Source organism: Ambystoma mexicanum, chromosome 4p, assembly GCF_040938575.1.
Source record: "Ambystoma mexicanum isolate Mex_15411 chromosome 4p, UKY_AmexF1_1, whole genome shotgun sequence".
NCBI classification, from domain to species: domain Eukaryota; kingdom Metazoa; phylum Chordata; class Amphibia; order Caudata; family Ambystomatidae; genus Ambystoma; species Ambystoma mexicanum.
This window is the reverse complement of record NC_090927.1, coordinates 856,835,027-856,856,142: the sequence shown is the minus strand read 5'-3', so window position 1 is coordinate 856,856,142 and position 21,116 is coordinate 856,835,027. Positions and strand designations below refer to the sequence as shown.

Here is a 21,116-nt window from a genome sequence, read left to right as displayed (position 1 = left end):
GTATCTGTGCATTGGACTCATCATTTACTATTGATTTCCCTCCCCGAATAATGTCTTTGGATCCTAACCTTTCATTCATATCTGCGTTTTGGTTCTAATTCCCTGTTATTGTACTGTTGTTACCTCATGTTAAGCGCTTTGGATGAAAGCGTTATATACATTCTGCAAATAAATAACATTATTCACTCTCACTCTTTTCCTGAGAATAAGGCTTGACTGCTCGCCTACCTTACTGTGGTAGGGTTTTGGCCAACCTCTCAATGTATTCCCTGTTTAGCATAAATAGGCGGGCCACCCAAAATCCTCCCACCAGGGCTGATTTTGGAAATCCATCTGAACAGTAACCTACGTACAGGATGGCTGTGCCTTTCAGGGTTCATAACACCTCTGGCATTTATGCTAACGCTGTGGTGCCCAAGGTCTCCATCTGCATATATGGGACCCATTTTGAAAGTTATAGTTATTGGGTGTCTGCTCCATTGTTAGTACTCCCTTTTGCTCAGCCATGTTAACTGGACATTTTTGACTAGTCACTACAGCTATCCACCATGCTTTTAGAATCTGGGACTGCTGGGATATGTATGTTAAAATCGAACAAGATAGTCTAGTACCTAAGGTAGTGGTAGTTTCTATGTCTTTTACTTCACAATCAGCTTCCAGCCATGCCATCGTTTCTTTGGCATTGTATTTATGCTACCATGACAGATTTAAAAGTTGATATGGTAAGAGTGAATGGGTTTCAGGGGGAGGACATCTTAGATGAAGGCATCACACATGTACTCTGATGTGATATTTTGGTGCTTTCTCACATGCCTGCTGACCCGTCTGTCAAGGGGAATGATATCTCAAGTGTTGTGATTTTTAGGGAGAGTGGGATTAGAAATGTGAGAACTAGATTAACTACATTTACTTGGAAATAAATGAAGATTAGGTTACATTCTGATATTCATGAGTCGATTTAACATGCTTGTCTTTTGATTTTCTTTCAGATTATTAATGTCGATTTAGTTCACATTGAAACCAGAGCCAGTGACATTGTAAAAACTGATAGAAATACTCAACTGGTGCTTGGGCAGCTTGTGGATGAGTGAGTAATCATTATCCTAAAACTGTGATGCAAAATTAAAGATTGTGGTTTTGAAATATTACTGTTACTGAGCACACAGTTTAAGTATCTTGCACATTCTTTTTTATGCTTTTTTCCATATTGGGAACACAGAAGGGATTTGCACTATTCCTTGTGTTGACATTCAGGCCAGCATTCGACTGTCCTTAACATCAGGTCAACCAAGGGTTGTTTCTTTGCTATATTAGTTTTCAAAAGGACTCCTGAATAGGTGTCCTACTTTTTTAATTTTTACTGTAGTGCAGTTTTTAAAAGGTTTGCTCGATTGTTTTCCTCAAACTCTGTGGCTCCATCTGGGTACCTGAATCTGGTCTGGCTATTGCTGGTATGCATTGTTGCCTTTGTTATTGTCCTCTGTTGCCCCTCACTGTGAAGACCATTTTTCTCATGGCAGTCACTTCTGCATGCCATGTGAGTGAATTATAGGCACTGGGGTGAATCGAGGGAATGTGTCCCTTCTCCCCAACGGGGAGCTCCTCCCTCTGAGGCTAGGGAGGTGAGCCATACTCTGCAATACCCTCCCTAAGGGTAGAGGCCCCACAAAGGACTCAAGGACTCCCATTCCTATGAGGTACATCCTCAAGCTGGTCATACCATGGCATACATGGGATGTGTCAAAACACAAGAAAATATGAATTATCGAAATTGGTATGAAGGAACTCATAATGGTGTTATCCTGGGAGAAAAGATTGTATCCCTTTAAATCAGGACGTCAACCTTACTGGGATGAGTAGGTTAAAGGACGTAACTCCAAAGAGGGAGGAGAGAGAAGAAAGAGAATAGAGAGAGGATTGTAGGTGCAGGCTGTGGGAGGCCCCAAGCTGCACTACACCAGAAGAGAGCAAGAAGCCAAAGTCACAGAAATCTCATAATGTGAGAAACCAACATGGCGGGAGCCCTAAGCCAAGCAGAGGTTGTGGCGAGACCTCTGTGGTGGACCGAAGGTCCCAAGAACTTTGCCGAGACCACCAACAAACCTGAAGAACCATGCATCCGTGAGTGCAGTGAAACACAGCGACACCAAGAGAAGGAGAGAACACTGATGCAAACGCTGGAGAGGAGACAGCGTTCGCGATAGACCACAAGATCGAAACCCTCTGACAACATTCCGTGCCACGAAAGGTGAACAGGAGGTGCGGGAGTCAATATGTCATACAGCCAATTCGTCACAGTAGAAGATATGAAAGAGACTTAGCTTTGATACTGAATTCATGGCCATCTTAACAGTTTTGGGGGCCCGGGGCACAGGCGGCCTTCAGGCCCCCCTCTGAAACCCATGTCCTACTCCCACCCCCCCCCAAAGCCATATTGCCCCCCCCCGAAACCCCTGACCCCTCCCAACGTGAAAAAGGAAGGGATTCCATATCTTGAGTCCAATTCAACAGATACTCCTCTGAGGTTTAAATGGATTATCTAGTTGTTAATAAAATATAAACATTATACATCTCTGATCTGTTTCCCCAAGAGGATGCTATATTAAGGACATTTCACTTTGTTTTTGTTTCGAATAATATAAACATTTGAAGTGCTGTCACAGTGGCTCAGATCGCATGAGGACACAGTGGTGGAGAAGTTAGCGTGTACGACAGACAGCATGGTCAGATTGCCATCACAGTGCTGCTATGAGGTACAGCTCACATGAGGAATGAATGTCACTGTGGTGCTCTCTATATAGTGTTTAGGGTGCAGAACGCATGGAAGAGGGCTACCATTAGCATCTAGGTTTGGGCAACGTTGGGTGAGACCATCACATCGGGGCACTATATAGAGCATCAAAGGAGCAGATGGCATGAATCAAGTGCTATTACAGGACAGGGTGCTATCACACTGATGCACCATATAGTAAGTCTAGGGTGGAGGTCGCATGAAGAATGCTAACACTGTCTGTGGGACACTGTCTAAGGCATCTCGGATGCTGACTGCACAGTGGGTGTTCTCACATTGAGTGGTGCACTATGTAGCTCTTCTATGGTGCAGACCGCAGACTGGGTGTTTTCAAATTCATGAGCTACATGCAAGGTCTGAGGTGTAGGCCTATGGGGGAAATGTTAGCACAGCAGTGGGCTATATATAGCCCCTATGATGTGCCCCCGGCCCCGCCCCAAGGTTTCCCAGGTTAGAATTACAGGAAGATTGTATGATGCACGCAAGATAAGAAGGAAAGGGAGGGGTTGTGAAAGATAACAGATTGCCATGTAACATGCAGACAGGGATCTCAGGCTTATCTATATCGCTGGAGCTGCTCTGTGATTGTCACACACACTTCAGCCTCCGCCACAATGATTGTACCCTCCCTTCTGCACCACAACATTGACCACATCCGGGTCTACTCTGCAGCTTATCCCAGGTCACATCCTTTACCACTTCATACCAGTCATGTGCTCCATACTGTACCACATTATGTACCGACCCCATCATATGGTCATGCCCTGACCATGTAATACACCACAGTCTATAAATCTTACACCACATTCCATCCCACATTGTATGACCCACTCAGTGCCTCATCCTATTCCACATGCTATTTCACATCCAGTACCACAGTTTAACCACCTGCTGCCGCTTTTAATACACCATTGTGTACCATGTCATGTAGCACATTTTTCATAATATGTAAGCCATATTCTTCACCATATTAAGTACAGTTCCATTCTATAACTTAACCCGGCTCTCTTGCAGTCACATCCTTAACCACATTATAGTAAATCCTGCACCAATTTCTTACTCTGCACTGTCATATTATGTACCCGATCCTGCATCCTCTTCTACTCACATCCTGCACCTCATTCTATAATAAATAATGCACCTCGTACCCATCCATTGCAACATTATGTACCCCACACTGCACCCCCGTGCTATACCACACCCCATGCAAGCACCACACCATCACATACCTCATTCTGGCATCAGAAGTGTGACCAATGCAGTCAACTGGTGCACTTTTGTGTAGCGCAGCGCATCTCCCCTTTAAGGGGCCATGGGTAGCCAGCCCTGTTACTGCTCCCCGTGAAGCACGCACTTTACGGAAACCCCTGTGCTTAATGCAGTGATTCAGGGTCCATGGCCTATGTAAGGGAGGGAGTTATATCAAAGCGTGGGATGACACTGCTCAGGAACAGAATGTTTCATGAGTCTCTGCTGCACGATAGCTGCCCACATCCATGATGGTCGAGTGGCCAGCATACCGGCCCACAGCCTTACAACTGCAGAAAATCACTGCACTTCTTCCGCCTAGAGCACTGCACCCATGCCACTACTACGGAGCACTGCACTGCATCTGTAAAACACCACCTGCAGCACTACTGGGTGCACTAGAGTATAGCACATGCCTGCAGCACTGCTACCTCTACTAGAGAACTGCATGTGTGCTACTGCTGCAGAGCACTGCCTCTGTAAAATACGGCCTGCAGCACTGACAACTATACCAGAGTGCTGCACCTGTCGCACCACCACTGGCAGCAGCACCAGTGCTGAAGCACCTGTGGTAACAACCCCACCCACAGCACCACTTGGAGCAGAACACTGAACACTGCACCTATACCACTACCAACTACTGCAGCACCACCACCTGCCATAGCAGCAGGACCTGCCACATCACCATGTGTAACGCCACCTGTAACACCATCAGCCGTGTAGTGGCACTACCGCCTGAGCAGAGCACACATGACACCAGAGCTGCCTGTTACACCCCCACCTGAAAAACGGCCACCTCTAGTGCCCCGACTTGAAGGTCAACAGCACCGGCACTAGTAGGTACCACCCACATGCATTAACTTGTTGTACCACAGAGACCAGTTAAGATTTGAATAAACAGAAAGGCTTGTCATATCAATCCGAGCAATAGTTCCTTTTTGTTATTAACATGCATACATACGGATTCAAAACGGCACAGCATGATTAGCAGGGGTGTTGCTTGGTCTGGAAAAGTTCTGAGGCTATACTAATGTCGGTACTCGGTGGGGGGGGGGGTTACTTAGCCTTTTGGTTGTAGCCCCCGAGCTTCTAACGGGAGCTCCAACCAAAAGACCCAGGACTTTAGCCCCCTCAGCCACCACCCCCCTAGCTACGCCTCTGATGATCAGTGCTGGAAATACTGTGGGATAGGACACGGCAGGCGGCAGGATTGGGGCCGGGGGTTTGAGGGGTGAAATGTAGGGGGGGGCAGTTAGTGGAGTAGTTCTCATTTATGTTGTTCGCAATAACAGGTTTTCTTCTTGAAAATCTGGTCCCCCTAAGCCACTGCCTTGTTTGTCCCGCACGCTGTGTCAATCTGGAAAAAGTGAATACCCTTCATTTGAATGACAGAAGTAACTTGATGGCCGTAGGCCAACCGTCTTATGCACCGAATTATAGAAATATAGACTGTTATGCTTGACCAACAAGCGGCCATTTTAAACGTAGCAGAATCGCCATTTTGCTTGTTAACCATTGCTCATTGCTTTCTGTCTAAAACTGCTTTGCAGCTTGCAATTCTTGCGGATTCTGCTTACTCTGCTCAACTGTTAACATTGTTGTCTGAATATGAAAGGGCAAGGTCGCGGGACTGAGGAGTTCGTTGAAAACTCCTCATGAGTAGCCCAGAAAGGAATGCCCACGCTCCCTCTCTGTAGCCTTGAGGGAGAGCTGCAGGGTATTTAATCACTTCACAGCTGCCAGCCAGTCTCGTACGATGGTAGAATATGTTAGAATAAAACAGCTAAAAGCTAGAATTATGCTCTTACTACGGCCCCCCTTCGCAAAACCCTTTAGAGCGTGTCGGCTCCCAGGACACGAATAGTACCTCATAGATAGCAAAGCATGGAATGTGGCTCTTCCCCCGTGTGCAACTTGCTTCCAAGAACAGAACCACTGTGTTCTGTTCAACAACTAGAAGATGCCTCCGCACTTTCTAAATTGCACATTGTTACTAGAATAGACATCGAAAGTGTCATAATTGTCACACCCATCGGAAATGTCCATCGTCATCCCGAGTTCAAAGAAACTTAATAAAGGATGATGTTAAACATGACATAGCTGATTGTATGATATGCATTTTGTATATATGTAACTGATGTACGTAATTCGCTCTCTTGCGTCCCTCGAGGTCTAGGAAACTCACGTCGCGGGGCGTGAGACCAGAATTGGCCAATTAGGACTATTTTTGCTTGCAATAAACCCTAGCATTGGGAATTTGAACCTCGTGTCTGGCGCATCTTTTCGTGTATGGTTATTGCCTTGTTTCCATATCACGAGGGACCCCTAGGGGCCCCTTTCAAGATGGCGCCCGAATAGGGACCCTCCCCCACTTGCCCCATCGTATACGTTGTAACGGAGTAAAGGCGGAAGAACGGCGAGGACGGGACGATCGAGCCGGGATCAAGAGGTGTACGGGGCGCCCTGTAGAAGTGAGGAGAGATTCCTTCCGCAGATCTGCACACATCTGATCCCTGATCGACGTACCGGGCCAGAGGGCAAATGAGGCGAGGGTCCCCAGACGAGGCATAAGCCAGGGAAGCGCAGACACGACGTTGGGAGAGGTTGCGTTAGGACAGGCGACTTGTTTTATCAGGTGAGTCATTCCCCAATTCAAATAAAAACCTGATTTTTGGTAGAGTGTTGATTTTGCAAATTCAAACGTCCAGGTAAAGGTTATCTAACCAAAGGGGAAGGTTAAAGAAACATGCCTGGAGTACTGTCCACTTTAGCGGGGCTTTTCAGCTGCGGTAGACAGTCCTTGGAATATGGCCAAAGTGCACCGCCTGGGGGAACGCCGGCTTATGACATGTATGCAAAATATGGTGTGGGTGCGATAATATTTTGTGAAATTTGGCATAGGCAAACTAGAAAGCAACCCGACCATCAGTGGCCAATTAATGGTAGCTTTGAGATTGCGAGGATAGATAACCTAGAAAGGGTGCTGATTAGGAAAAAAGCGCGACCCGCAGCTTTTGAGACTGTCAAAGATTGGAGGAGGGAAGCAATGCTCCGACTTAGAAGTAGAGAGAAGCATGCGCGTAGGCACAAAACGAAGCTTGAGGTAGCAGAAGAAAAGGAGGAGGAGTGGACAGCAAGTCTAAGACGGGAAGGGAGACGTAACCAAATGAACATAGGAGTATACCCGCAGCAGGAACTACACATAGCAGACGAATTAATGGAACATTTGTTAACTAATACGGGTCGAGGCCCAAAACCAGAATCAAAACCAAACACGCCAGTAGTGACTGCGCAGGCCCAACCAGTAGCTCTCGTACCCCCTCCCGTAGCCCAAGCACTTCCCCTCACGCAAGCATTAACTCAAGCCCCACCCACAGCTCGAGCCCTCCCACAAGCGCAGACCGCGGACACGCAATTTCCCAGCACCCAGGAAGGCCCTTCACAGATGCCACCTGTGTCACTTGTCCCATCCGCACCTCCCGCTCCAGAGACAAATTCAGCACCATCCGCCCCTCCCGAAGTCGAAATTGAGACCGGGGAGGCGAGAGGCGGGGCTGAAGGAACAGGATTTGGATGGGTAACTCGAAGCGCGATCAGCAAAGAAAGAAAGATTGAATTACGGCAAGAGGCAGAAATGTACATAGAAGGAAACGATGGGACGGCAGCATTGGCCTCATTGTATAGGTACCGAAGAAGCGACGAGAGACAGGTAGTGTTGGAATGCATGGGGGAAATTTTGGTGGGAGAATGGAAAAAGATACTTGGGAATTTACCGCCACAGCGATTGTTAGATTTGAATAAGTTAGCACGCAGTCAGCAAAGAGATGAGGATGTAAGAAAACATGTGCACCAAACTCATTGAAGTGAAAAATGAAATGGAAGACAGATATGCTGAAATGTTTGCTACACCTGAATATAGTAGTGAGTGTATTAAGAAAGGTAGGAAGGAGGCGTCGAGGTTGTATATGCAAAAATCGTGGCCGAGAGTTTTTTCAGGTGGTACAAAGCATTTGCCGGTACCGGGACAAATAGGTGATATACAAAGATTGCAGGTATGGGTGGGGGAAACAATGCAATGGATGTCGAGAACGTCAGTGAAGGAAGTAAGTGAGATATGTAATGGGTACCCATTGGAGATGAGAAAAGAAGCGATGCGAACGATAGTAGGGGTGTTACTGCAGCAGGTCATTGGATACAATAGAGGTAGAGGAAATGCACAAGGCAGAGGAAATTTGAATAATATGCATGGGGTGTCATTTGGAGTAAATCAATGTGCGTACTGTAAGAAGGAAGGACACTGGCGAGCGCAATGCCCGCACCTACCGAATAGAGGTGGGTTTGGTCAGAGAAGGCCTCATAGAGGACATCAGGGGTCAAACGGCCCAAACAGAAATAGCATGCAGCAGCAGCAGCAGCAGCAGCAGGGATATACCAATGGAGGTACTCAAAACCAATCCTATGGTCAAAACCAAGCGCAACAGAACCAGGTATTGAACCAAAGTGTTTCGAACCAAAATCGGGGCGGGCAGGGCCAACAGAGAAATGATCAGAGTGGAGGACACCGAGGGGGAAATGGGAATATTTTTGATACACAATCAAACATGTATTATAGCAGCAGCGGTGACTATACATCGGAGGATGTTATTTTCGCGATAGGACAGCCCACGGCAGGGGTCGGAACCAGTGTCTATTCCCATAAATCAGAGAGGACCCTACGTAGAAATGAGAGTCGGGAATAAGGAGCACCGTTTCCTTGTAGATACAGGGGCACAGAAGTGTTCAATAGACCACCACTTGGTTCCGGAGATCCCACTGTCGGGGCAAAAGAATGTTTCTGTAGGATTCGCAGGTACACCAGTAATTAACCCCATGTCCGAATGCTGTCCCAATTACAATAGGACCATTTACGGAACAGTGTCCATTTCTTTTGACAGAAAATTGTGGAGAGAAATTTGTTGAGAAAATTGGGGGCAGTCATACATTGTACGGCAGATGGGGTGTTCCTCACGATGTGGCCTCAAGATGCACCGGTGACGAAAGTTATGTCAAAAGCGTTACCAGAAGAGCTAAGTAGAGTACCAACCTGTCTGTGGGCAATGCATGATAACGATGTAGGATGCTTGAAAATAGAGCCAGCAAAAATAACTTTGAAAGAAGGTGTTACACTACCACGAATTCCCCAGTATAAAAATCTGTTGAAGGTGAGAAGGGATTAAAAAGTATTGTTACTGACCTGGTGAGATTGGGGGTGGTTGAAGAAATTGCAGGTAGCACATGTAACAGCCCGATTCTTCCAGTTTACAAGAAAGGAGGCAATGAAGTACCCTATCGTTTCATAATTGATCTGCGCGCATTAAACAAAGTGGTAGACCCACAATTCCCTTTGGTCCCACATGTCACAACGATACTGACAATGATACCGGCCACTGCAGAATACTTTAGTGTAGTTGATCTGAAGAACGCGTTCTTTAGCATTCCAGTGGATAACAGCAGTAGATATCTGTTCGCGTTCACTCTAGGAGGTCGATCATTCACATTCACACGCATTCCACAAGGATACACAGAAAGCCCGAGCATTTACAGCAGAGCGCTAAAAGAGCAGCTAGACATGCTAGAATTACCCGAAGGTTACGTACTCTTGCAGTACATAGATGACTTGTTATTAGCTGCTGACACGAAAGAGATCTGCAAAGAAAGTACTATATTACTATTGACACACTTAGCGACCCATGGTCACAAGGCAAGTTTGAAGAAATTCCAGTATAATCAGAAGGAGGTGTCTTATTTGGGTTACCTACTTTCGAAAGAAGGGAGAAGATTAACACCAGAACGCATAGAAAGTATTTCTAGTATGCCTATTCCAAAAACTCAAAAAGGAGTGAGAGCTGTAATAGGAATGGCCTCTTATTGTCGGCAGTGGATCAGTAATTTTGCGATGATTGTGAAGCTGATGATAAAGTTAACTAAAAAGAATGCAGTGATGCCTTTACAGTGGGATGAGGAATGTCAGAAAGCGTTTGAGCAATTGAAAGCTGCATTGTGTGCTGGGCCAGTTTTAGGCACTCCTAACTATAAAAAGATATTTAGACTATTTGTGAGTGAGAGTGAAGGATGTGCATTGGCGGTTTTGACCCGAGCCTGTGAACTCTCTGAGAATTTGAACGTGAATATTTATACTGACAGCCAGTACGCCTTTGGCATGGTTCATAATTTTGGCCGACTTTGGGCTGAGAGGGGTTTCTTAACATCACATGGGGCCAGGATTCAGCATGGTCCTTTGATTGTGCGATTGTTGTCTGCACTCACGTTTCCAAAGCGCCTAGCTATAGTGAAATGCGAGGCGCATAAAAAAGTAACATGTAAAGTGGGAGAGAGAAACGCATTTGCAGACAGGATTGCAAAGCAAACAGCCACAGATTTGGGAAATAAAATGATGACAGTACAGACTGAGGAAGTACCTTGTATGATAGAGAATGGAGTTGCCACAGTCAAAGAAATGCAGGCCGAAGAGATTCAGGGGTGGGCTGAGGGCTCTGCTGAGTTAGATTTGGAGGGTTGTTGGGTGGACAAAGAAACAAAGAACTGGATGTTGCCAAATTGTTACGTGACCGCAATGGTTACAATGGCGCATAGCCCTACCCACATTTGCACGAAGAAAATGGTACAGCATTTATCCACAGTATGGAAAAATGAGCACATAAAAAAGAATGCAGAAAGGCTAGTGCAGAATTGTATTACGTGCCTGCAATACAATGTAGGGAAGGGAACCATGACTCCAGTAGGTAGTTTTGGCCCACCCGCTATGCCATTTGAGGTGATCCATTTTGATTTCATAGAACTGGAAAGGTGCCAGAACTACAAATATGTGTTAGTGGTGATTTGTGCATTCAGCAAGTGGGTGGAGGCATATCCTTTAAAAGACTGCACTGCCATGTCAACGGCAAAAGTAATGTTGAAGGAGTATTTCTCCCGGTTTGGGTTGCTCCGTGTCCTGTGGTCAGACAACGGCCCACACTTTGTGGGCGCAGTAGTGCTGCAGATCTGTGCAGGTCTGCAGATAGAGAAGAGATTTCACAGTTCCAGGCATCCCAGTTCTGCCGGGCTTGTGGAGAGACATAACGGAATCTTAAAGTCAAAGATAGCTAAAATCTGTGCTGGGAGCAAGTTGAGTTGGGTGGATGCATTACCCCTAGAGCTATTGTACACGCGCACGTCTGTGCAGGCTAAAGCTGGGCTCTCCCTCTATGAAATTATAATGGGGAGACCGGCAAATGTATGGTGCGCACCGCAGCCCAAAAGATTGTGAGGTCGAGCATCCTATGTTAAGCACGCACTGTGGCCTTTTAATGCAGATGTTGCGTTTGATTCATCAGCAGGTGCAGGAGGTGTTACCAGTGCGATACACCAGACTGGGGCACTCGCTGGAGCCTGGAAGTTGGGTCTTAATAAAGAACTTTGAGCGGAAGACAGCATTAGCACCCAGGTGGCGCGGCCCTTACCAAGTACTTTTGGGAGACGCAAACGGCCATCCGAGTGGACGGACGGAAGGCATGGATCCATGCGACACATGCCAAAAGATTCCCAGGACTGCTGACAACTTCCGACGACCAGAGAAAGGAAACGGTCTCGGAAACGAAAGAAACTGTTGCCAGTCCATTGCCACAGCATCAGCCTGAGCGAGAAGTGAAAGTTGAAACAAAGCCCAAGCGAGAAGTGAAACTCGAAACAGAGCCTGAGGAGGCTGCCAGTAAGGGGAGAGGGCGAAAAGTGCCCCAACGTTGCTCAGCAGAAACAACATCACTGCCGAGTGACGCAAACCCTGCATTGCAAACAGGAGCAGAAACAACGCGTGTACCCCTTTGGCGCCCACCAGTTTCTGCAAATGCACCAAAGCCAAAGAAAGAAACTACATCATTGCCACAGCGCTCATCGCTACCCATCATTGTGCCACAGGCTGACACTGAGCCTGATACTGGAAGTGCAACGGCACTATTCACGGATCATACAATACCAGGAGTGAAACGGTATAATTTATGGCCTCGAAAGGCAAAGTGATCCACAGATCTTTGGTGCTTTTCTTTTGCCTTTTGTTCCACTCACGGACGGAGTAGGAGCCAGGGGCGTAGAGGAGAGAAGTGAGAGTTGTGCAAGTCGGACAATTCAAGACTCACGGCTCCTCGGTGCGCTTATAAAGTACATGTGTCAGGAGCCAGAGCGGGACAAGCTGGATGCACATAGTACTCTATCAATAAAGAACTGTTCAGAAATCGTCTGAGCAGTGGGAGAAAAAGAAAACGCAACTAATCTTGCTCGGAGTGGATAGGTGATCTAGGCTGTGAAAGGGCTGGCAGAATTGAACTGTGACATTTTTCGTTGAACTTTTCTGGTATCGAGAACGAGAGACATTTGCGACGAACTTTGCCAGCAAGAAGAAGGACGATGAAGAACAAATCAAGACCGGTTAAAGCCCCCTCCTGCACCCCTGCTGAAAAGATGATAGATTTAGAGACTGTAAATTTAGGGAAAAAGCATGGTAAAAGGAATAAGGTACTGATTTGGACATTGGTCCTGTGTTTCTTAAGTATGGTAGTACCAACAATAACGACTATTACACTATGGTTCCTGGAGTATGCGCACCCATTAGAAACACTTTTGCCAAAAGCAGCTACTGAAAGCCCGGTTCATGTAATCACTGGTACTTTGCCCCCAATGGAAGAAAGACATAGGGAAGGTTACGGCAACAATACATTGTTGCTCATCATGAACATGACCCATGCGGTTTTAAAGAAAAAAGATTGCTGGGTTTGTGCCCATTTACCACAGCACGGTGGGAAAGGGATAGGCTGGTATGTACAACCGTTACCATTGATTTATTCATGTGAAGTATCATTGAGTGCAATGTTCTTTGGGAAATGGAACAAGAGTAATACGGGTCAGCTAGATGAGACCAATATGAATGAATTTGAGGAAGTGATCATGAGACCTGTGGGTTGTTCCATATTCCACAAAGCTTGCGTGTTTTCACCAGATCCCATGAGGAAGAATACACGAAAGACAACAAGACTAGATAGATTACATAGGCAAAATAGACCAACCCCGCCAGCAGAAGAAACATCATTAATGACATTTCGAATGAGGGATGAATGGAATAAATATGCTGTGCCCCCTGCCTATACAGTGGATCACAGCCCTGAAACTGCTCCCCTATGTTTACAGAAAAAGGGTTCCTATAAAGTAGGAACGTTTAGCAACTGCCTAAACTCAGTGGTATTAAAGCACGAAATAGAACCTGTGTACGTAGGGGACCCTGTTTACTTTATATGTGGGAAAAAAGCATATCCATGGTTACCTAGGAACTGGGGAGGTACATGCTACCTAGGTCTACTGTTTCGAGGAGTGTTCCTCTTGGAGACAGCAGAAGTAGCCAGACGAACAAAAGGTAGAACTCAAAGGAATAGCGAGGATGGAATGATAGCAATAGATATAGCCAAATCATTTATACCATTCTTGTCCCAAATAGAAAATTCTTACAATATAAGAAAAATGTCTAGAATATTAAAAAATACAATAGATTCAACAACGGATATTTTATTGAATATGACATTAGAATAAAAAGGAATAAGACTAATGGCACTCGAAAACATGATGGCTCTCGATATAATATTAGTTGATCGTGGGGGAGTTTGCAAACCCGTAAAAAACTGCATGCTGTGTGTATATAGATGATTACTCCCCTACGATATTTAAAGCAATCCGGAAATTACATGTCCTGAGTTCCACACTCTCTACTGAAGAAGGGGGTTGGGGGATAGGATCCTGGTTTTGGGGATTGATGCAGTCTTGGGGATGGAAGTTAATTTCGATACTAATGATGGTACTTGGTATATTCATAACATGTTGCTGTTGCATACAATGCTTACCAATAGTTTGCACTGAAATAACTGATGGATGTACTAAGGGATGTATGCACATGGTGTTGAGAGGAAAACAAACGCATGGCCAAAATAACAGAGACACTGATGAAACAAAAACAGTAAAACAATTCATGGCTATAGACATTAATGATGAAGATGATGCTGATAATAGCATGAAAGGTTCGGACATAGATACCCCAGACTTATCCTCATCGGAGGAGGATACAATGAATGAATAAGACGTTTGGCATACGGCCAAAAGGAGGGTTTGTCAATCTGGAAAAAGTGAATACCCTTCATTTGAATGACAGACGTAACTTGATGGCCGTAGGCCAACCGTTTTATGCACCGAATTATAGAAATATAGACGGTTATGCTTGACCAACAAGCGGCCATTTTAAACGTAGCAGAATCGCCATTTTGTTTGTTAACCATTGCTCATTGCTTTCTGTCTAAAACTGCTTTGCAGCTTGCAATTCTTGTGGATTCTGCTTACTCTGCTCAACTGTTAACATTGTTGTCTGAATATGAAAGGGCAAGGTCGCGGGACTGAGGAGTTCGTTGAAAACTCCTCATGAGTAGCCCAGAAAGGAATGCCCACGCTCCCTCTCTGTAGCCTTGAGGGAGAGCTGCAGGGCATTTAATCACTTAACAGCTGCCAACCAGTCTCGTACGATGGTAGAATATGTTAGAATAAAACAGCTAAAGGCTTGAATTATGCTCTTCCTACGGCCACCCTTCGCAAAACCCTTTAGAGCGTGTCGGCTCCCAGGACACGAATAGTACCTCATAGATAGCAAAGCATGGAATGTGGCTCTTCCCCCGTGTGCAGCTTGCTTCCAAGAACAGAACCACCGTGTTCTGATCAACAACTAGAAGATTCCTCCGCACTTTCTAAATTGCACATTGTTACTAGAATAGACATCGAAAGTGTCATAATTTTCATACCCGTCGGAAATGTCCATCGTCATCCCGAGTTCAAAGAAACTTAATAAAGGAGGGTGTTAAACATGACATAGCTGATTGTATGATATGCATTTTGTATATATGTAACTGATGTACGTAATTCGCTCTCTTGCGTCCCTCGAGGTCTAGGAAACTCACGTTGCGGGGCGTGAGACCAGAATTGGCCATTTGGGACTATTTTTGCTTGCAATAAACCCTAGCATTGGGAATTTGAACCTCGTGTCTGACGCATCTTTTCGTGTATGGTTATTGCCTTGTTTCCATATCACGAGGGACCCCTAGGGGCCCCTTTCAGCTGGGCCATACCTTCACATTCCCCACTTCCGCTTTTACGTCTTGTTTTATTTTTTTGCTCTTGATCAAGTTAAGTGAAGCAATGGTTTTAATTAACGATGTTTGTGGCCAGAGCTGTTTATTGCGGGCTGGTGAGAAGTGTTCCTCACACGGCTCGGAGATGAGGCGTGGTTTATATTTTTACATTTCGTCTTCAATTTGCCCATTATGTGGGCTGGGGTTTCTTGAGGTGAGGAGGATCATACAGGGCCAGAAGCAGCAAACTTTTTTGTCCGAGGGATCGGAGGGTTCCCAGGTTTTAATATTCTCTGGAACCAGTAACCCAATTCTTTGGGCAATGCAATCAAACAATGTTTGATCCTGTTTTCTAACTTTTATCACACGTGAAGTGCTACCTGCCTATAACTGCGTGTGTGGTGTTACCCCCAACCTGTAGTGGTCAAAGCAGCTCCTGCTACAACAGCTACATCCCTGTAATTCATAGCTGTTGGTGGACTGCGCGCAGCAGACCTACAGCCAGCCCCCACGGCACATGCCCTCCAAGGCGTTGTGCGTGCTCGTCTGCCGGCCTCATCTGCTTTCTTTCTGCTTCTGTCCTGTTCATGCATAGACCGTCCCCATCGGCATGGGCAGTCTCTATCGACTTAACCAGGGCCACACTCTCATGTGGGTCTGACTCTGAGTGAAAGTAGATGGGATCTCAGCCAGGCAGATTCGGAGACAATCAAACCGGGATTAATAGTCCCAATCCAATTCAATCACTGTCTGTTGCTCCTGAACGGTCCATATAAAATAAGGCAAAAATTGCTGCTTACCACCAGTGCTGGGTGCCGCTGGCAGCACGCATCTCTGAGCCTCTGGGTTCAGAACTTCCCCTAGTCGGGGCCAGAGGTACACTGTGTGGTGGGTCCAGGGTCGGCTTCTGTGTGGCTGGTTAGGTGAGGGCCCGGCCCGGGTAGGTGAAAAAACCTTGATAGGCGAGGCCTCGAGAACAGCAGCGCATGGGGCCTCATGCTCTTGCTGAGTTTGACTGTTGCATGAAGGAAAGACCCTTGAAGAAGACACACCCACAAATTCAAATCAACCAAATACCATTGGCTCACAGAAGGTGCTGCATGCATGGCAACAGACTTTAACCAATGAGGAATCAAAAGTTTTGATTCCTCATTGGTTGATGTGTTGTGGGGCAGAGGCAGAAACAATTGTTTGCTGGGGCTCCTGTTGTCCTGGCGCAGGACAACGGGAGCCACGTCAATCCCAATTGTTTTTTTCCTGTCATCAAAAATAATTTCTGTTGACGCCTGACACACTGGCACTAGAGTGACCATGTGGTCCACGGTGTACAAATCTGTAATTGAAATGCCGGGGTGGGGGTGGGGGAACTGGCCGAGCAAGAGCAGCAGAATCCGACTTGCTCAATTATATTGCTTTAAGCCTTTAACTTTAAAGTCAGCGGAGCGCAGGATTTTGTGGATCTCAGCGAGGCATGCAGCCTCCTGCTGCAGGCACGTGTAACACATGTTGTGTCTCACACTCACTCACTGTCTCAGCACACGTGGGGGCCCCCCTCAAGGATGGGGGCCCAGGGCACGTGCCCCGTTTGCCCTCCCATAGAGACGTCTCTGACTGAATGGATACCAAGATTGTACATCAAGAGAAAATCATTATAAAACCTAGTTAACTCATTACAGTAGAAGATACGAAACAGAGTAAACTTTGCAAACCAATAGATACAAATATTGCAAAACAAGAGAGAACATTGAAGAGGAACTGGATAATAAGAGGGAGTACCAGTGGGACAAAATACCCAGGAAAAGGGGTGGGGGGGAACCAAGCACTATCCTGCACAAGAGCAAAATAGCATTAAATAGAGAAGAAAGCGGGTATCTAAGCCTACAGACATAAATCAGCTACAAAGCCAAGTGACCCAAGAAAACTATATTCCCTCTGAAGGGCACAAACAGGTCTATGAGCAAAGGTTTAAAGCCAATAAGAGAAAGCCAAAAGGGATTTAAGCTGAAAAAGGATTTGCACCATCCCACTTGGGGAATTAAAGAGACTGATACAGGAAGTCACGAGAGACTATTCGCGAATTATATATTAAAGACTGTTACTAGCAGTACCCTTGGGAGAAGGAAGCCATTCTCCTGGCCCAGGTTAGTTTTCTCTTAGTTGTAGGGTCAGTTTAGGATAGTTTTGGACAGCGTACTTGTTTCTTTGGACATTCATGACTGACAAACGAGTACCATAGTTATTAAAATAGGCAGGGTCGACCCATAGACATAGGAAAAGTTATACCTTTTTAATATTACTTTAATAAACCAAGGTGCACCATGTCCTATAAGAGTCGGTGTCCTCCTTCTGGCCTGCCACAGCACTTTGTATGGAGTTTCTTTCCTGGATTACTGCTTGGAAAGGTTACTTTGAAAACGAGAACTGCCTTTCTTCTTCAGTTGGTCTCTGTTTCACATCATTCGCAAAATTAATTCAATAGTTTGTTGAAAACCACATATTTGCATTTTTGTTGGGTGTACTGTACCTAGCCATTACCAAGCTATCCACTTTAGTTCGATTGTTACGTGCATCAAGAACGGTTATGATCGGGCACATAATGATGTCCCTGGGGGCTAGCAGGACCCATTCGACCCGGGTCAATTAGATACTTCTGCTTTTCAAAGAAGTGCTCTTTAATCTACATCCATTACCATTTGGTCCTCTCTTCATATATTTGCCAGCAATTACTGTGAGCATTTGTTGGCAAAGGAGAGCGTTTTTTTTTCCTTCAAAAATGTTTAATAGATTTCATCAAATTGACAAAAAATGCAAATCATAGATTGCAATCAATAATGTTGGTTGTAGCTATCATCGTTTAAGTTAATTTGATGTTTTTAGCATATTAGAAAAAAGCACGAGGCCAGGGGATAGATGCACAGGGTTGAGAGCAATGGAGAGACAGGAAAAGTGTCATGGTCCTGATGTCAGGGGCACAGGCATGCAGGGTTCGCATGCACAGGAGACCTGGGTGGACACTGTCATGGCATCTTTGGCACCAGGCTCATGAACAAAAGTAAACAAGAACATCCATTTAACACCAAAAAGCTTTTATTATGGACATAGCACTTCAGATGCATTAACCTTGAACATTCCATCCTTTAAGCAGCCCCAAGCGTGTTCTTGGGTGTGGCTTCTAATGGATTGCCTTCGCACGTGCTCACTCTCTAGGAGTGGCAGGGTGTGGCTATATAAGCTGCCCCGATCCTCAAGACAGAGGCTTCGCGTTATTCTGCAATTGCAAACAGCGTAACGCTCACAATCACCTGAGGTCAGACTTACCTTTCAAGATCCTGCTTCCTGGACATCCTGCTTCCTGCCAGAATACTTACCAACTGGGGGAAGCTGTTCTTACCTGTACATCTCTTCGGCGAACCAAGTATTCATTTTTACACTTTCCGGAACGCCGACATCTTCATCTTGGCACCGCAGCACGACACGCTCCCTTGTGCAAGGAAAAACAGAAGACAAGGTTGGACATCGAAAAAACAGTCAGTTTAAGGTTGCGCTTCGCCATACTTTGCACTTTCCTTAAACCATTACTTACCTGCTGTCGAACATTGTGGTAGCATCCATCTTCCATCCGCCCCCGTCTCGCGTCTCACAGCTGCATTGAGGCCGCATTTCCATCTAAGGGAAGAAAACAGAAGAGAGGCATTAGTGCGGGCATAAATAGGAGCAGCATATGAAGACATTAAACGGAACGAACAGCATCACAAGAGCTGAAGAAAGGCTTACCAATCATAAGGAGAAGCATAGTCGCAGCTGAACTGGACTAATCCTTAGTGAAGGAACTAGATCCCATTCGGCGCGCCCCTGCCAGAAGTAGCAGGACAGAGAGCTTATCTTCCATAATTCACAGGTGAGCTTTATGGGCCGGCGTATGCTCACAGAAACCGTACTTTGGGGTTGAAGGGTTCGAGAGGTACAACAATCACAGATTGGCACACTCATACACTATCTCCACGCAGGAGCAGTATCATCATATACCACCGCTCACAGCTTTTCTACTGAGGGAGAGGCCTGAAGGGGGTGATTCAAGTTCAGGGAGGGCTGCAACCGTACCCCAACGCCTCCGTAGAGACCAGGTGAGCGTAACATAACGTGAAGCCTCTAATACTCTCTGCCTGGGCGTTATGGAAACTTCAGAAACCGATCATTTAGCCCTCTTACTAGGGGAATTACGGGCTGAAGTACATGCTTCAAGACAGGAAACCAATGCATTATGGAGGGATGTTATTGTAACTTGAGAAAGAACTGACTAATTGGCAAGACAAATGCTACACGCACAAGCAGGACAGGTTCCACTGCCTGGAGTGACCCATTATTTTCATTCTTCCACACCAAAACAATCAACACCGGTTCAGGTGGTTCTTCCAGGATCAGTGCCTCTAGCCCCCCAAACGCTTCATCGTCGACCCAAACAAGTTTGCTGTATTTATGAACCAATGTCGCCGTCATTTCTTGTGCAGACTAGGAGCCTTTCCTAATGACCAAGCCAAAGTGGCGTTTGTACTCTCGTATTTAGGAGGTAGTACGACGTACTGGTCTATACCTTTGGTAAATCAAGATGACCCTTTACTCCGGAACTTTGGGAATTTCCAACATGAGATGGAGACATTGTTTGCCCGTCAAACTCCAGGATAAGCTCTGGACAACAAGTTGTTGTCACTCAAACAAGGGAGTCAAGATGTATTAATCTATATTGCAACCTTCAATCGTCTCATAGCCCAGACCAACTAGCCAGAAGAGAAGAGGACTACACTCTTTTACCAAGGGTTACGTGGAAAATTTAAGGATGTGTTGGCGCAAGTGGTGAATCCCCCTGAAAGGTGTGCGGACTACATAGACCTGACGGTGCAACTCGATCATACGTCGCAGAATCGGAAAATGGATCAAGCTAGATCAGAAGGACGGTCGTGAGAATCAGACTAAACCACATGAACAGTCTGAGCCAATGCAAATTGGTGGATTACGAAAGTCCCCTTACCAAAGCAGAAAGAGAAAAAAGAAGACAACAGCAGCTTTGCTTATATTGTGGACAAGCAGGTCACTTCCTCCGTGACTGCCCGGCAAAACCATCCAAGAAAACTGTTGGGGCAACAGACAAAATGGATGAAGAAGAACAGAACTCGGGAAACACCAATGCCCGGCAAGTGTAGGTAGGGGTCCGCTTGTTGAGCATGAAAAAGGAATCCATACAGACCTCACATCTAGTCCTTCCAGTGCTTTTGGTGAATCACAAGCAACCATCATAAATACAGGCCTTGGAGGCATATATTGATTGTGGAGCTGTGGGTAACTACATTGACCAAGATTTGACTCTCCGAATAGGCCTTCCTCTCCGACCGAAGCAGAAATTGGAAAACATGACTGCTGTGGATGGTTCTCGGCTATCCTCTGGCCCGGTGACACAATACACAGAGAAAGTCAAGCTTCTATGTCAGGACTGGCATCAAGAGGACATTACTTTCAAACTCATCGGTGTTCCTCAGTTCTAGATGATATTAGGAATGCCCTGGCTGGAGACCCACAATCCTAGGATCGACTGGCAAAAACGAGTTCTGACATTTCCTCATGATTGTGCCGACATATGTTACAAAAAAGATGACACCAATCTGAAACCGAAGAAAGGAATCGTGTTGGCCTCATCAGCTCCTTACCGCTTGAATACCAAGATTACCTCGATGTCTTCAAAAAAAGAGCAAGCCAACGTTCTTCCCCCGCACAGATCCTACGATTGTCAAATAGATCTTGTACCCGGAGCCCAGATCCCTTGCAGCTGAATGTACGCTCTGACAGAACAGGAAAATCAGCATCTTAGAACTTACCTGGATCAGTACTTGGAGAAT

General features: G+C 45.9%; 1 protein-coding gene across 2 annotated transcripts in view; it reads left to right on the top strand.

The window, feature by feature from the left end:
- Positions 1-21,116, top strand: part of UFL1 (UFM1 specific ligase 1) — a 1,228,658-nt gene that overhangs the window by 224,885 nt on the left and 982,657 nt on the right. For both annotated transcript variants that reach the window (XM_069606422.1, XM_069606423.1), the window contains one exon: positions 990-1,087. In XM_069606422.1, the coding sequence (XP_069462523.1) occupies positions 990-1,087 (98 nt within the window). The remainder of the gene's footprint in view (positions 1-989; positions 1,088-21,116) is intronic.